The sequence below is a fragment of the Heliangelus exortis genome, chromosome 3, assembly GCF_036169615.1.
Source record: "Heliangelus exortis chromosome 3, bHelExo1.hap1, whole genome shotgun sequence".
Taxonomy (NCBI): domain Eukaryota; kingdom Metazoa; phylum Chordata; class Aves; order Apodiformes; family Trochilidae; genus Heliangelus; species Heliangelus exortis.
This window is the reverse complement of record NC_092424.1, coordinates 14,473,993-14,492,583: the sequence shown is the minus strand read 5'-3', so window position 1 is coordinate 14,492,583 and position 18,591 is coordinate 14,473,993. Positions and strand designations below refer to the sequence as shown.

Below are 18,591 nucleotides of genomic sequence, written 5' to 3'. Positions count from 1 at the left end.
AATCAAGTCTTTAATTCAGTCAAATCTAATTTCCTCAAAAAGCAACCACATTTCCAATTGCATTGACTTTGTACACATAAGCAAAGTAAAAGAATGTTGAATAATGAGAATGAAGATAATGAATTTGCAGCATAATAGTAATTACTATTTATGGCCTTTGCCTATATTGATAGAGGAGTTTTATTTTTGTATTAGCCTTAGGAAGGCACTTTTTGATTCATGTAACACTATGAGTGCACAACACACTACCAGTAGCAATACTTTGGGGATTAACTACTCAACTCATACAAAATATTACCTTTGAAAATAATTCTCACAGCTTTCTGAAACTATATCATGAAAGACACCCATGGTTTCCACTATTTGTGTTTTAACTGGTGCAGGGCAAACCATATTAAATTCTGAAAGAAAATAACTGGCAACAGCTACAAGAGCTTCCCTGGGCCATCGACTGAACCAATCCATGGTGCACCCAGATATGAGACCAGGAAATTTCAAAGATCGTGCACGGAACTTTTCTCCAACCTAAAGAGAGTAAATGTTAATTAACAACATGATGCTTAATTAGGTTGATCAAATGTCTATGTAAACAACTAAATACGCTGGCTTTTTTCTTGTTAATTTTCTACTTAGAACGCCCTGCACAGTTTTTTTTCTTTGCATAAGTATTTTGCTACATTTCTAAGATCCAATATTTTACAAAATTTAAAGACTTTCATGACAAATATAAATATTTCATAAATTTTTTAAATTTCAATTACTTTACTATAGTTTAAATTTAACTTTTGTTTTCAAGTAACAAGCAACAATTTAAAAAAAAAGATGCATTTTATTACTTGTATGATGAAAAAATATGCCAGGAAGAAAAAATAAAAGCTACTTTAAAAAAATAAAATCTACCTTAACATTTAAGTCATGAAAAGTTATAAAAATTAAGGTTGTGTGATTACAGCAATCAAGAGGGAAGATAATACATAGTGGTCTGAATAACATAATTTAGCTATTGCTAAGGATTTCTAAGCTGGAATGATTTTGGAAAGTAGTTGGTGAGTGTACATGCATATAACATCATTATCTAACAATCTAGTTTTTAAAAAATTTACAATAAAATCTAATTTTATTGAAGAAAATGGCCAAAGCCTTTCTCAGAAACAACAACAAAAATATATTTGTTAAGCATCATTGTTTGTATAGATTGCTTCAGTGTTCTAATTTATGCTATTCAAGTATATGGAATATATATATATATATATGTAAGGAATATATACCTAAGGAATTGTTTACTTTTTAAGCAATTTGCTTTGAAGTTTTGAGACCTGAGATTATTTTTGTTATCTCAGCAGTTATAACCAGACTTCAGGTTTTTTGTAAATCTTTAAATCATAAAATATAAACCTTGAATAATTTTGGCACACCTTGCAGGATAATTTGCTGATGATAGTAAGGAAGACAGATGCAAAGAAATAACTTACTGGAGAAAAGCAGAGGACAACATGCAAGTTCTTCTTTGCCCGTGTTAAAAAATACTCATAAAGATTATCAAAAGTTGGAGGACATCGAGGCATTTCCTTTTTCATCACAGGTACTAATAGTTGGGTGATTTCATCCAATTCATCACGAGGAAATAAATTGGAAATCTTTGTAAAATTAAAATTGATTAGAAAATAAATTGCATGGATGCAATTATTAGAGAGTTATACATATTTTTATGTTTACATCTCCATCTATCTGTATATATAGATTAGACAGCCTGAAAAACAGATTTGTCCCTGATTCAGACTTCATGTAACTCCATTAAAGACTAGGAAGTCTTTGGAAGATTGGAAAGATCCTGACTGACCAGTGAATCCTGATTTGAAAAAGGCTACTGAAACATCCATCATAGATCCTTTTCTTTTCACAATTTACACTGAAACAGTGGAACTCCATACCAAGGGCATTCTTTCTTTTACAATTAGAGAAATTTTAGAGTTAATCATTATTGATTCTATACTTTATTACCAAAATATATAGAAATATACCAAAATCTGAACTTTCCAGCTTATAAGGTACATTGCCTGTCATGTGAGACCTTACCTCTCCTGAAGACAAGAGGTTATTAATATATTCCAGAAATGACTCCTCTTTTATTTCATTGTCAGTGAAAATAAAAGTGATGCCTTGTCCTTCTGCTCCAGCTGTTCTATACAACAGTTTTAAATCATCTGACAGATTGGTTACATTATAGGATCTAGGAGATGTAAGAAACATCACTTGTTAATTCAAATCAACTCAGATATGGCTGCTTTCAGATTATAAAGTTTTAGAAGTGATAGGGCAAACGTTCTTTGTAAACACACCCATTTTGGCTCAGGAATAGCTAACACATGGTCCAGCATTTTGAGCTAAAACTTAGTCCAATGTTGTATACAAACAAGAGTAGAATTGTTGTTTTGCACTTTTTAGAATGCTAACAAAATGAAAAGAGCAAAAACAACAGATAAACAACAAAAGAGATAAAAGATACATTTATTACTTTATAAAGAGAAAGCAATAGCATAAACTGGATTTTTACATTTCTTGCATTTCTTACCTTGTTAAAGTGATCTGAAATATTTTATAGCCAGCAATAAAGGAGGCCAACCGTGAAAGACTTTGTTTTCCAGAGCCACCAACTCCAACAAGCAAAGCATTTCCATTTGCTGTCCGAATTATCCGGGAAATCTATATAGGGTAAAATAGAAGAAAAACTCATTAATAAATTTCAATTAAAATGTTAATTAGCAAAATGAAAATATTATACTCCAAACTTTATTTAATAGAGTACAATGTAAAGATTAGTAAAAAGGATACCTGCAGAAAAAAAATTCCCTCTCAAATGAACACTTACACTTTCTTTATAAATTATGTAAGCTAATCAAAAAGCTGCACCAAAGAATACAGGATGGTTATAATTAGTTACACATAGGATTTAAATACATAAAAGGAAGATGTTTTGAGACTCATTTTATGTTAAAAAACATCATGAGTGTCTTTAAAAATATCAGTGGAAACCTTTAACTAGAAAAATAAACATACTTCATTTCTAATTTTAAGGGTCTGAAAGACTTGGACACATTTAAACTATAAGTGTTCTCTTCTGTTTTATCTACCTTCTACATTCCCTTGAGATAGTTTTCTTTACAAATCTCCCAGATAGAAAAGCTAGATTACAAATTCATTATTTTATTGCTTTTATACACATCTCCTGTATAGAGATCACGTTTCTTGGCTTTATTACATGTTAGTGCATTATTCCTTTTAGATGCTACAGTTTGTTTTGCTCCCCAGGTAAATTATGTTCAAAATGCTCAAGACTGACACCTACCACAAGTATTTGAATGCTATTCAGTTTTGCCTTCAAAGAAATCTTGGCTTTACGCACAATTCCCTTTGATCCTATCCTGGTAATTTAAATCTGGACTTCTATTTTAATATAGTTATAAGAGTGGCTAAATTTATTGTCACCACAGGGAGAGAAGGGTCCTCTTCTGCTACATAACTCTATATCCAGATATTCTGGTTAAAAATTGCAAATGGAAATTGATTTTCAGAGACTTTCAAGGTCTTCTGGAATTCACCTAGCATCACCTAAACTGCATTTAAAAATTAAATTCTACTGTTTAAATGCAAAGTAAACAAAATCATTTACTTCACCTGAGGTCAATCAGAGAAATACACGATACCTTCTGTTTTGATTTCACTGTAGCTTCCAAATGTCTTCCCATAAGCAGATCATCAAGTTTAAGTAATAAAACTTACACAACTTCTTAAACTTAAGGCACAGTGCTTCAAACAAATCTCATGCTCGTGAGTTTGATCTTTCCCTCCTGAGTTGGATACTGACCAGATTAATTCTTTCCTTCTATTGTCCTTTCTGAGTAGGGTTCAACTGATTGTAAAGTGAGACTTTTCTCTACCCTGCACACTGATTCTACTTCAGTCTTAATTTGTATTTATTTTCATGTCTTTCATCCAATCAGATGCTATCTTACATTGTTTTGGTCACTTGTTAGGTTTGAACCTTTTGAAGTGTTCTTTGAATTCTTCTTGATTACAAATAATTTTATATACATGATATAAATGTGCCTCTGTATGACCACACCTTTCCCACTGAGGGAAATCGTACCTCTGAATACACAAAAACCTAAACAAATATATAAAGGATATTTATTGCAAAACACATAAACAGGTAAAAGAACTGTGCCTATTTCCTAGTTCTTAAAAATTACTAGAAAAAGATGGAAAATTTGGGGAAAAGAGTAGCTTTTCAGATCGTGCCCTCTAAGCACGTTTGCTTAAATCAGAAACAATGTTGTGAGAATTAAACTAATAAAAAAATACCAAATTGCAAACCTTAATAAGATGTGTCATTGCATCCTTAAAGAACACCAAATCAAGATTTGATCCTCTAATATATTCATTGTATTGTCTCTGATACATCTGCAATTTTTCACAAAGAAATTCAAAGCTTGGAATCTGAAAATATATAAATGAATAAAGCAATCAATAACAACACTAGTGTACCCCTTCAGAATTTAAAATTGCACTGACATTTTTTCACAAACTTGAATTTGGGTATTGGCCACGAGAACTGAGATTTTCTTGCTAATTCACTGTAGTGATTGTAGTTGGGTTTAAAGTAGAAATTTTCTGCTAATGGTGGGAAAAAAAGGAGCAAGAAGAATATAAGTGAATAAACTACATTTATATGGCATTATTAACTTAAAACTCAGGTAATCAAATAATTTATTGCATATTAACCAGAAAAAACTAGGTATGTTCCCCAAAATGTGGTAAATATTCAACAAAACTTTCTGAAATAAATAATAACACTTTTAGCATATAAAGTACATAATAATTAAAGGAAAACTTTGGTGCCTAGTATTTAAGCATAAAATGAAATACCTTCTCATAAACTTTTGGTTGTTCAAACACAAAATCTTCTGGTTCATCCCCAGTTGGTTCTGGCATGTCCCGTAAAAAATCTACAAAATATGGTTCATCTTGGAGAATTTCTGTTAATCCTGGACCCACAGATTCCTCAATTGCTTTAGCAATTGCTTTATCAAACCAGGCTATCTCTTCAGGAGTAATAAATCTAAAAGGCATGGATTAGTAAAATTAAAAAAAAAAAAAAAAAAAAAAAAAAAAAAAAGATTTATAATTATATAGGGACAAAACCAGATAATTCAGCAAAAAAATAATCTTGTAACATTTCAAAGAAAAATACATATTAGGCAATAGCCACAGAAATGGATTAGGTAACATCCAGAGATGTCAATCACATAGAATGTAAAAAACCAATTTGACTTCCCAGCTTTCACCTACAACACGGCAATGACAGATCACTATTTTCTCAGATGAAAAAAGATTAATTTCCCAAATATCCACTGCTAAGCAACAATTATCATCTTTCAACTGGCATCAGAAATAGCATAATTTATGGTGTTATGGTACCGCCAATGAAACTCCAGTGAGGTAACAAGAGTGAAAGATACAATATGTCACTAAAAGCTGATTTCATTCTCAATCCCTCTTACATAAATGTCCATAATTAACAGAGTGATACACATTTAGAGGGGGGGAAAGAAGCAATGGAGATTGAAATAAAGCACAGTGTGCAAACAAAACCAATACTGACTACATTTCAGTGTTTAAACAGTTCTAATACCTGCTTCCCTTGATAGGTTCAAGATGGTTTTAATACACCTAAAGATCTTGGACTATTGTGATTATCCAGGGCTGTGATTATCTGAGAAGCAATCAACAATGACACCCAGTAGTAACTGGTAAACATAATAGACAAAAACCACCTCGGCTCCAGAAAAAGGGAATGCCAACTGTCAATGTTGGGGGGAAAAAAGCAGTTTACTTTTTTTCCTTTTCAGTGATACATCTGAGAGGAAAATAGGACAAAGATGGAAAAGCTGTACTGTAGAATTGTGGCACAGAGACAACCTAGATATACATCTTTAATACATAGAACTCGCAGCTCTATCTGTTTTATAAATAATATTTTAAAGGAGATTTAGAAGATACTGGCCATTTTTTAATAATAGGCATATGATGCTTTGTTTCTCTGAGGAGATAAAAGAAATATTAAACTATTCTCTGTGTAGAAATTTAGGATACAGTATAATTCTGCATTTTACAGTGCAACTGGCTAAGAGTAGCCCAAGTGAAAAACACTGTAGGTTAGAACATAGAATATGCATATATTCTCCATCCAGTTACTGGTCAAACCTATCTGCAAGTAGCATGACATTTCTTGGGATAATACTCCAATGAAAACTGCATGTAAAATGAGGCAAACTTTTTTCATATTGTCCAATAAGATTTATCATATTAGCAGATTTATAGATATTTGAGCCTAATTGAAGTAAGCAGATAAACTTATTAAATATAAAATGTTATAGTTATTGTACCTGTCAGAAATTACTCTGCTACATTCATGCTTAAAAAGCGTTAGGAGGACAGTGCTGCTGTCACATTCTTCTGCCTTTATATTTAACATTCCTTGCCAAATTCTGGAAAGGTCTCGAAGGTTGAAGATATAGTGGAATTTAGATGGTGTCGGCAGCATTTTTGTCTGAAGAAAAATACCATTAATATTCAAATCAGTAACATTTAGAAGGAATCAAGAATAATATAATTTATAAATTAATAATTAATAACACATACAAAATATAAAAATAACAAAACTACTATATTCACACATAATACTGTGGGCAAGCCCTATGAAGGCATCAAAAAGATCTCATTTGTTTGGAAGCAGAATCTAGCACTAAATGCAAAGCCCCAAATCTTGTAATATGTAACTATTTTGTATGTTGCATGGGGCTTTACAAGTTAAAATTATAATTTATAAAGAATTTCATTCCCTAGTCCTTAGCTAGAGTGATTAAAGCTTTGGGTAACATAAAGCTGTATTTCTGTTATTTCCATTCACCTGTCTTTTATACTGAAATCTGGTTTTTTTCCCGATTGTACACTCATAACATTTTTAGCCAACTTATCTGCTTTTTAAAAAAAAATTGCTATAGACATGCTCTTGAAGAATATATGTGGAAATTGAAGTAATATTACTCTCCCTGTAATTTATACCTTTGTCCACTGCCACAATATTCTGCCTGTTGGGACCAATTTTTCTACCATATCACACACCTCAGGGCTGAAATTTCTACATGAATGAAAGTATCCACAACCAATAACACCTGAAAAGATAAAATGTAGTAAAATGAACACAATTAATCTAAAGTTGTAGGATATAATAAGGTAGATTTTGAGCAAGATATGCAAGTACTTGTTTACAGCACTGCTTTTAAATTACTGATAAACTAATTTTGTCTCTCTCTTGTCCAGGGCTTTTCTCCAGTTGGTGTAGAAACAACTGACAGCAACTTTTGGCTTTTAGCAATATTCTGTATTGACAAAGTTAACAGAATTGAGGACTACTGCAACAGAGAGCATTTCAGACAGCACAGAGGTGGAACAGTAACTGTAATAGTAATAACTGTGCTCATATTCTTCCAGGAAATGCCATTATTTTTTATTAATTATTTTACTTTTCCAAAGTTAGAAAGAAATGTATTTAAATTTATTTATTTAAATTTATTTAAATTTCTCTTCCATGGCACTATTTTTGCTGTAATACAGCTTCAGGCTTTTTTTCCCTGGAAGTACTCTGAATTTGTGAGACAAAAGCAAGAGAGAGAACATATTTTTCTACATTTTAAGTCAATTATCAAAAAACTAATTATATTAAAACAAGAGAAAGAAGTACCAAAAATCTTGTCTATGGATGCATTGGATGGCAATGTGCAATTGAATACAGAAAACTGTCTTTTTAAACGCTGGGGAATATCATTACGGCCTCCTCCAGGATGTATCATTGCTGCTACAAATTGTACATCTACGATTGTAGTGAAGTCTCCAGGTTTATCCAAGCTGTACATTCCTTTCATTTCCATCATCTGGCGAACTATTTCATTTGTTACCTGCAATTTTATGAAACTTGTACAAATTAGAAAATCAAACAAGAAAAAAGGAAAATATACCTTTATAATTTAATTTCTTCTTGTAACTCAACTACTAATTTCTAGAGAGAGGTTTTAACTTAAATTTAAGCACAGGTTAAACCATCTTCCTTAGTCATATGGGAGATCTTAGTCTATGTGATTTCAATCAGCAGGAACATTCTTTCAGAGCTGTACTACACATAATATCAACAAAATGTGTTTGTATTCCTTGTAGCTAATTAAAGTAAAGGCAATGAACTGGGAAAAAAAGGTTTGTTCTGTATTTTGCTGCTGGAAATTCAGATGCTCAAACTACGCTTTTCAGTTCTTCCTTGAGGCTCCTTTGAGCAAACCACCTAATTGTTTTTTGCAACAGGAAGCTTTTTATTCTGAAAAGGTTCTTCACTCACCATTCCACTCTACAGCACCTGTATGGATCAAGAAGCATCAGAATTTGCCCCCACAGCAACTGCTCCAGCAACATTCAGCAAGTCTTATGTGCTCAGAGACCCCAAAACAAAGCCACATGATATACAGCAAGGTCCTTCCAAAATGGAGACGCTTCCTACTATACATCACTCCCTTGGTCTCTGAGGGCTTTTCCTCAAACACACCAATGTACACTCCAGACTATGGTCAAGCAGGACAGTGTTGTGGGTTATTCAGAACTGGTTTTAACTTTTAAAAGAAATTAAAAGTTCTCTCAAGTGAGAGCAAATTATATAAACCAAAGAACTGAGATATATTACCATTTAAGTAGAAGGCAAGGTTCCCACTTCAGAGACACTAAAACCACATACTTGACTTCTTTTTTGAGAAAAAACTGCTTTCTTAAGTGGAGACTTTATTCAGTCTACTCACTGACTTACAACCCTACTGCCACTTGAATGTGTGCCCCAGCCCACTCTCACAACCAGAGCTACCACCAGCTCAATGCTATTATCACCCTTAACCCAAACTGTGAGCCTCACAGCAGCCAGAAAACTTGAGCATTCAAAACTGCAGAGGCCCCAAGTTTTCCTTTTGTTATTTACTCTGATCAAATTAAAAAATGTAACTGTAAGCATACTTGGTCTTTATGTAAGAACAGGCATTCCAGAGCTAGCATCCTGGCTATTATTGGACACAGACTTCCTCCAAGGTATCAAATTTTCATTTTGCAGAGTGTTTGTTTACTGGTGTTGCTCAAATTAATGTAAATCTTGAATGAATGCAGTACAGTAATACTTTATTTCATCTTACAATAAAGTGGAAACAATGGAAGATATGACACCATTCTTACATATCTCTTCAGTAAATTTAATTTGCTGTTTTCTTCTTCATCAATGCACCATAATTAGAAAGTAAATCCAATAATTAACAGTTTCTTCAAGTACTGAGGAAGTCTACTGATTCTCATGTACATTAAAAAAAGAGTGCAGCAATTTGAGAATAAGGTGTTTGTTAAAAAAACAGCTTACCTGATCTCCCCATTCATTGATAACTGGCATATTGATATCATCAATAAAAACAGTCATTTTTCTGCCTCCAGGAGGTCCATAAGTACTGCCAACACGTTTGTCCACATAACTCTCTATTGTCCTCTAAAAATTAAAGAAAGTTCTTGTTTTGCATCTGAAGCAATAATATTTAATATATTGTTAAGAAATGTGTTACTTAGTGCTTTTGGCTACAACACTTATCCAGTGATTTTTTTTAGTAGTTTCATCTTTGAGTCATCATTGCAGAATCTTCTACTTCTGTTCATTACACTCATTCCTGTGCAATTCCCTAGAATTAGGATCATGCCCTGCAACTCATCTCTGGCTACTGGAGAAGGGTTTAAAAAAGTTTTCAAACTTGGAAATCCTTATTTCATTATCAGCATTGATGATAATAACTGACTTCAAGTCTCCAAATGAAAATGAGATTAATTTTAGCATGCTGCATTATCTCTCTGTGAAAGATTACATCTTCTTAACTGTATTTCAGTCTTGAAATGTCAAGAATAATGCAAGAGGAACTGCTACAAGAAAAGAAAACTAACAGATCAGAAGTTGTCAGTTTTGTTGGGTTTTTTTGTCTTGCTCCACAAATAAGTAAGAGATAGCAGGAAGATATAGTACACACAATTTGAGAAATGAAGGATTAATCAAAATTAATCAGTTGTGAACAAGCTAGAATATCACAAGCAGAATCAGTATTTTCATTGACTACAGCATGATTTTTATATATATCTGACTCAGAAATGCACTTAAGATTGTCTCTCTTCCAAAAGCTATCTCTGAAGAGGAATGGAATCTGATTTCAGAAAGTGTCATGCCACTGTCTGAACATTACGACTGCTTTGGATTTCCCCAAAATATATTTGCAGTATTTATGTTTGCAGTAGAACTGCAGACCATACAGGGGCAACTAAGATTCTTTTTACAGCTGTCTTGTAAGCTAAATAATTCAGTCTTTTAACATTTAGGTGGCAATCTTTAAGATTGAGCTTTCAACTAAATAAGAAGCAGGCTGCAACAGACAAATAAGAAATCAGTTGTTATTGAAATAAATCTTCAAAGACCTAGAGCTCCACAGTCTTTCTAAAGGTACTGGGAACATAAACAATGGCAGAAAAAATACCTTACAATAGGGGAAGGGATTATTAAAAAATACCTCACAATATTTTCCTTAGACAAATAACTTCTTTAGTTTTTCAAGTGTGTCATCCTGGATAAGTAGAGTGGCATGTGTTGTCATAAGAATAGAAGTATTAATAGCACTTTGGAAAGAGAAAAGATACAAGTTTTGTCCAATGCTTTTGTCCTATGTTTCCAAACCAGAAAATAAATAGCTGAATATTCCAAGATAAACATTAATAGAACACTGTTAGAATTAATGTGTCATTTTTGAGATATGTGATAAAGGTGAAAAATAAACTGTTGAGAAAGAAATTGATTACATAGGAAACTAACAACTTTTTAGCACATCTAACATATCTAAAATCACCCAGTACTCCAAATATCCTCAGAATTTTGACTCAAAATTAAAAAGTTATTTTCAGTGTGGCTTTTGAAAGTGTTTAGAAGCATTTAAATTGTTTTTCCCTCTTGAAAATCAGAGTGAGCTATGTATTCAGCTACCTAGCTGAAAGGACAGAGTGTATCTTTTGAGGCATTACAGGATTGCAGCAAGGACGACACAATAAGATCCTTTCACAGAGTCTCTATACCAGAGATGAAGTCTGGGTTTGGTTTCCAAGACAATAATATCCTAGGGATCCATAGCTTGATATAAACCATGGCCAAAGACCTTTTGCCTAAAAAAAACCAGCTCAGCAGGTGTATGGAGTTTGTAATAGAGGTTCCAAGAGCAGACATTTTAGTCAGGAAATATTTCAAGCAGATTATGTTATCCTATTGCAGAACTGTCAACATGGATTAATTGCTTTGAAGAGGTAATGAAGCCAATTCAAATTATAGGATCATGCTCTAGGAAATCAGTAGTATTGAATTACACAGTGGTAAAAAGAATCTTTTCAATCATTTGGAAAAAAAAAAATTTCTAGAATTTGTTTCTATTTATATGTATCTTCTCAAGCAATTACACCAGGAAAGTTTATCTCTACAAAACTAACATGCTAGAGGACCTTAAAGATTACATTTCTGATGCTGCCACTCATGAGCTGAAGAAAAAAATAGGACTATCTCTAAGTTGAAGTCTGCCTTCTATGTAATAAAAAATAAAGTTATAAACTAAAGAGTAAGGAAAAAACTGAAGAATTTTGAGCAAAAATTTTCATGGAAAGATCTTCAGCAGAAAATGGATGCCTAGAACTCCATAATGAAAAAGAACACAGTAATAATGAATATATGAATATGTGAGTCACTATATTCTGATCTGCAAAAGTTATTTTTTATGGAATTTTCTGACATGTTTAAGTGGCCTAGAGGAAAAAGATTCTTTAGACGTTATGCCTAAATAATTTTTTTGTCATCAGAATTAAGTATACTTTAAATACTTAGCAAGGAAACTTTATGCAGAAATTGCTTAAAAGCTGTGTTTTTACCTGAAACATAAAGGGTTCTGTGGCAGATGAAAAGTTTACACATTTTGACAAATGTTCTTCTGGGTTATATTTCCTCACATATGCTTTAATCATAACTGTCTTTGCAGTCCCCTGTTCTCCTATGAGCAAAACAGCCTGCAACAGACATTTAAATCACTTAAGTAGCATCAAAACTTAAACATGGATAACAGAACTATGTTAGAGAAAAGGATAAATTCTGTCTGCTTCTGAATGATAGATTATTCTGGTAGGTTTTTCCCATGTTTCCATTTGCAGTGACACAGGATGAGTTTTTCATCCCAGCCAGATTCTCCAAGACAAATTATTTAAAGAGTCAAAAGAGAAAGGGTAAAGTAAGAATGTACTGGAGGTTTTTCTTTCAGTTGCCTAAATTATTACACTTCTTAACACATTCAACACAGCAGTCTCTTGTAGCGACCCTAAAACTATCTTAACAATGGAAAGTCATCTGCCATGTAATTTGAATATAAAATTTATACAATTTGCTTTTGCTATAAGTATCCTTTGTGATACATTTGTAACAGTTCCTTTCTCCCAGCACTAACTTCAAAACAACAATACAGTACAGATGAGATTTAGCTATATTTGCTGTCAAGCATATTTCTAAAGAGAAAGTCTAAAGGCCTGTAGAGGTATGATGTAATGATAATTACAAACAAGAACAACAGATACTGAACTATGTACAGAAGTCTTAACTATCCCAGAAATACCTGTCTTTATGGTAAATCCTAGTAAAGGTAGGAAACAATGAAACAGATAAAATACTGTTGATTTCCACCTCTGGAAATACAGTCCGTTATAAATCTTCTCTTATATTTTTGTAAATTTTCTGAAATACACGATCATTTTTTTTTTCTCTAAGCTGATTGTGTGAGGAGACACAAAATTGATTTGCAGTGAGTATTGTACTGCTCATGTTCCCTTTCAGACAGGCCAGTGAAGTGGTAGAAGCAGCAATTTAAGAAATTCTGAAATTTGTTTTACCTTTCACTCACAAAAGGTACTGAAAACTACTCCTACTTAGTAGCAATTAAGGAAAAACACTTGTTTTCAAAGCTGGCAATTATTTTACTCCTTTCCTCAAGAGAACACTATCACTCCTTTAAAGAACACTCATTCCTATTCAACTCTTTCTCCTCTTGTAAATTGGAATTTTAAGGATGCTGCTTGAGTTCCCCAGCCTAATTGTGCTCCCATAAACTGATTTAGCAAGGAAGGCCTTGTGGATCCTTAGTGTCCATGTGTCCTTTGACAGCAGTTATGTTTTTCTGAACTGGAATCAAACTTGACCTGTGCTTCTGGTCCTGAATGTCATCAACTGCCTGTTATGGATCTGTTTGATTCTTTCTCCAAACATCAATGGAAGATGAGACAATTTTTTCAGAATACTCATCAACAAGATGGTTGCTGTTGCAAGGGCCTTTAAATCACTTAGCCAAGGTATTAAGTTTTGACAAAGCAGATTTTGACCAGTGATGTTCACAGAATGGTCAGGAAATCTTAGAATTTTTCTCAAACTTTGCTCCTCTTTACTGATTTTTTTTGTTTTTGGGAACAAACTCCCTTTTGATCAGAATACAAATCTACTGTATCCCCATCACTGCAGTATTTACTACAGCAGCATTCAGTGCTTCTAATATGTTACTTTTGGCTCTTACAACTCATACTACCTTATTAGTACAGCCTCACTATATATATATTTCTATTTTTCACAGCATTTTTATGCTACTCTGCTCTTCCTCTTTTTGAAAACAGGCCTACATCAGCTTTAGTAACTGGTGTTTAATGTGGCTTGATTCAAAGCGACGATACCAGATTCAGCCTTATTGGTAAAAGTTGTGTGAATTTGCATTCCTTTTCTATAGTTGTGGTTACTGCTATGAGAGGGAAAAAAACAGAATAAAAACTAGGAATTTCAAGTTTTTCGTGAACTTGTAAAATTTTTGTTTGTTTGTTTCCCTATTCAAGAAATCACAAATCAGAAAAACTGATACGGTGTGAAGACTAAGAACAGGATTCTACGTCTGCCTCTGAGAAAAATAATAAAATGTTGGACTTAAACTTCTATGACCAAAGTTTTTTTATAAAAAGGATATTTTGAACATTTCACCTATGAAAAGAAATGAAGCATTCATGTTAAGAAAAGAGATCAATAAAAACAACAATGCACTTGGCAAGCAACAACTAGAGACAGAGAATATAAAGGATTGCAACTTCCAGTTTCTCTGTAACTGGTTTCTGTTTATTTCATATAGTAGGCATATACTTAAGTAAGTAATTGTGTACTTACTTTCTGTTGTTTTGCTATTGTGTTAATCAAAAACTGAGTTCTGACATTGTCCACATTTGGAACTAGAATAGATGCATAGTCTGGGACACTGTCTGTTGGATAAACATATTCCTGAACTCTTTTACTCCAGTGCTCCCACTCACCTGAAATGAAAAAAACAAAGAAAAAAACAAAATTAAAAAAATAACCTCACACACAAAATTTTGACAGTATTCAACTGTTCAAAACCCCATGAAATTAAAAAAGAAGTTTAAATCCTAGATGTTATGGGTGAAGTACTAAGAAAGATAAAATGGGATAAATTTTCTCAAATGTAGCTAAAACACATGTAAACAATGGCATAATTAGTACTGACTGCTGATTAGTCTACAATCCCAATAAATTTTAGATAAATTTAAGAAATATCTACAAGCTATACAAATTAAAAACCCCAAAGAATTTTTACTTAGACACTCATTCTCACACAGCTGGTGAAGAATTACAGAACATGAGAATATGGACTGTGTGCATGTACACACAGCATTGCTGGCAAAAAAAATCTGAATTTGGATACAAGAAAAGTACATGTAGTTATTCTGAAAGAAAAGTTAAATGCTTTTTGAAATTGGTTGTGTGCATGTTATTTAAACTAAAAATTCCTTGTCGAAAATATCATTCTATCCAAAACATCAATATTCACTATATTTAAAATATCATACTTTTCCTAGTTTTCTAAACTGTGTGATTTATTACTGACTATCAGACATGGGTAAATAATTGTTATTAAGCAGAGTTAAAATTAGACTATATTTTTAAATCAAAAAATACAAGCTCTGAGAATTAAATATAAATTAATATTCATTCAGATTAAACCAGCCTAAAAATATTAACTAAATATTATAGGATGGTTATAGTAGTACAAAAGAAATCTGTAACATTGACTAAAACCAGAAGAAATAAGACAATGTTTCCATAAGCACTCTATCCCTTGTTTCTGATGTCTTACTTCCCAAAGGGACTGTACACAGAATCTGTGTAAGTACTGTACTGCCATCAAAAATATTTGCTCATATGACTGTATAATAAAGATTAAGGGAGTAATTTTAAATTTCAAAAAAGCTACACTCAGTTTTAAGATGCCAATACAAAAAAGAGTTTCAGTACTTTTTTCTTACCGTGATCATTAACATAAAACTCGTACATCGTTTCATTGCTGCCAGGGGAAATCTGTGGTAAGTCTAATTCGTTATCATGAGCTCTAATAAAAGCTTCAAGTTTATCTCTACTGTCCAACTCCAGAAGAGCACCTAGGCTCCACATTATTGCAAAGCTGAACAATTTATGCAGATGATGTGTGCTTGATAAAGTACCTTCTTCCTTTGATGGAATCAAACCATCCAGAAGATTGATAGACTGAAAGAAATATCACACATTAAAAAAAAAATTAATCACTTTTTAAACATATATGCACATGCTTTTTATTTATACAAACTTTAAAATCACAATTTCAAAACAATGCAGGCTATCAAAGAATACTATAGAATTCAGAACTGCAAAACCCAAGAAAATAGATTAGAGATACCCATGTGAAACTGAATAAAATTTTCAAAATATTCAAATCATATGATCATCAACTATCTTTTTAAATTATACCTGTATAAAAAGTGTCATTTAAGAGCTAGGTTATCAGAACAGCTTTCTAACGGATTTTATAATCTCTAGTGGGATATTCAGAATTTCAGAAGGAGGTGTGGCCCAGCCATTTCTTTCCATCCTTATGCATGTGTCCTGGGCTTACTGGCACATAATCACTGCAGTCTCAAGTCAGCTGGGAGCTGGAGGACCAGGCTGAGTATAAGCTTATATTCTTGATGTCGGTGTTTGTATTAATTGTGCTATTTCATTAAATTTGTTCACATTTCAGCCCAAGGGGTTTCTCTCCTCTACATGATTCACCTTCTTGGCTGGGGAGAGGTCATAGGGTGAGAGAGCAAACTGCTTCAGTGTAACCCTAGGTACAGGCTAAATAAAGACAGCATGGAAGAATTTTCAGCACCTGCCTAATGTAGTTATCTTCATTTTAGTCAGTTAATGTGTCTATCACATTAACTTCCACTTTGTGTTTAAAAAATTAGATTTAAATATCTTATTTTATGATTGTTTCACCTTGTTTCTAAGGAATCAGACTCCAGATTCTAGAAGTCCAGTAACTTGTTATCTACAATTCTGTGATGTCCAGATGTTTGACTGGCCTAGATCACATCACTCATATTCCCTTTCTATACAAGACAGTGCCAAGAAAATTGTTTCAAAATATGTCTTTTTTAACACTGAAGCAGATTTTTCAGTTACTTCTTGGAATGGGTATTTTCATGCTGTCTTGGATCTCATACATGGAGTGTGAAGTAATACAATGCTATATAGTCTTAATGCAGCCTCCAGGACACACCCTGTTAGAATACTTTTCATTACTTTAAAACGCAATTTAAAAAAATTAGTAAACAGTCTGATGGATACGAAGGGACAGGCAAAAATTACTACATTGACCTTGGAAGAGCTGACTGATAAAGCTATTACATTTTGATATAAAAAGATAATTATTCTTCACTCTTTCTGCTGATCTACCCAACCTACACAGTACAACTGGCACTTAACATCACCTTTTTTTGGTATCAAAAGAGATGGTATAAGACCACTAGCTTAGTAAACATACAGTTCTGAAAACTTACTGAAACCTGCAAATTCCAGTCAACAGAAGACTAAGCTATATATGAAGTGATAAAAAGAAATAAAATTCTCTCTTGCACATCTCTACCATTTCCTTTTATATTGCTTAAGAAACAAATACTGGGTTTAGGCTTTCTTAGGAAAATATCTTTTCAAATTAAATTTTATTGCTATCAAATTTCTCTTTGCTACCTTAGCACACTTAGTACAATCAGTCAACTAAAACATTAAATTACCTGCATAATGTAGTTACATTCCAAAAGCTCCATTTTTGGATTAAGGTTTACATTCATATATGTGTATGCTGGTTCAAATATTCTATCATACAAACTTTGTAAAACTTCAGCTTCTTGAGCAGAACGTTTTTTCAGCCAGGCCTAAAAAAAAATCCACGATATTTCTCTGCATAAAATCTTCAACAAGGTGACGTTAGGAGTAGGCAGCAATTATAAATCTTACTTGCAATATTGGTTTCCAGCTGAGGGCAGAAGAACTGATGTAGACCATACCCATCCGAGAAACTGTTGCTGGAGAGGCATTCTCAATGTTGTGGACTTCAAAGAGCAGTTTACATGTGGGAGACATAGGGATTCGATCTCCATTTGCCAGAGTCAGGGTCTTGTTATCATCCAGCACTGAATTTAGATTCTCAATCCAGATTGCATCTACAGGACCATCTAAAATCAGAAACACATTTTCACCTGGAAAATAACCAAGAGAGATATAGTTCATATTACTGTGGTGAAAAGAAAGAAAATACATTCACAAAGGAACTTTATTATAAATATATATAATGTACAAAATGATATAATTTTTAAAATTTTTGCTATCTCCACAGATGCTCATTACTGCATAAATTGCAAACATAGTTTAAGAAATGGTTTTGAAACAATTTGTAGTTAACAAGGACAAAAATTTATCTTTATAATCCTGAATATCTGTGATATTATCTTGTCTGGCTGCCAGACAGGCAGCATGCCACTCACTTCCCCTCCTTAACAGGACAGAGGGAGAAATTAGGGTGAAAATGCTTGTGGGTTGAGGTAGAGGCAGGCAGATCACTTACCAACTACTGGCAGGGGCAAAACAGGATCAGCTTCCAGAAAATTTATTGCAAATTAGCATAGACTTGGGTGATAAGAAACAAAGACAAAAACCTAAAATGCCATTCCCCCCATCTCCTTTTCTCCCTCCAGACTCAACTTGTTCCTTTCCAACCTAAGCAAAAACGAGGGTTCTTTGGGCAAATAAATAAAACATGCTGAATATTCACAGATCCCTTTTAAATTAACAAAAGTTACCAATGGTCCTCAGTTCTGAAAATCTAATTTTTAAAAATTTTATTTTGAAACAAAAATTCGGATGAAAATCATGACAATATGATTTTTCAAATTCTTGCTTTGTCCTGAATACAGGAGAATTCCTATAGAGCAAATACAGACACTTTCAATACAGAAAAATCATCTTTCCTTCTAAATGTGCATCCTTCTGGGAAGGTACCC

General features: G+C 32.9%; 1 protein-coding gene across 1 annotated transcript in view; it reads right to left on the bottom strand.

The window, feature by feature from the left end:
* The window catches only part of DNAH8 (dynein axonemal heavy chain 8), a 126,210-nt gene that overhangs the window by 43,851 nt on the left and 63,768 nt on the right, over positions 1-18,591 (bottom strand). Inside the window, exons 51-65 of the mRNA XM_071739367.1 lie at positions 17,549-17,790; positions 17,326-17,466; positions 15,538-15,775; positions 14,384-14,526; positions 12,073-12,207; positions 9,500-9,622; positions 7,805-8,018; positions 7,126-7,235; positions 6,447-6,610; positions 4,927-5,119; positions 4,375-4,497; positions 2,573-2,703; positions 2,077-2,230; positions 1,473-1,637; positions 299-525 (exon numbers count right to left, since the gene is read on the bottom strand). Of these exons, the coding sequence (XP_071595468.1) occupies positions 299-525; positions 1,473-1,637; positions 2,077-2,230; positions 2,573-2,703; positions 4,375-4,497; positions 4,927-5,119; positions 6,447-6,610; positions 7,126-7,235; positions 7,805-8,018; positions 9,500-9,622; positions 12,073-12,207; positions 14,384-14,526; positions 15,538-15,775; positions 17,326-17,466; positions 17,549-17,790 (2,503 nt within the window). The remainder of the gene's footprint in view (positions 1-298; positions 526-1,472; positions 1,638-2,076; positions 2,231-2,572; positions 2,704-4,374; positions 4,498-4,926; positions 5,120-6,446; positions 6,611-7,125; positions 7,236-7,804; positions 8,019-9,499; positions 9,623-12,072; positions 12,208-14,383; positions 14,527-15,537; positions 15,776-17,325; positions 17,467-17,548; positions 17,791-18,591) is intronic.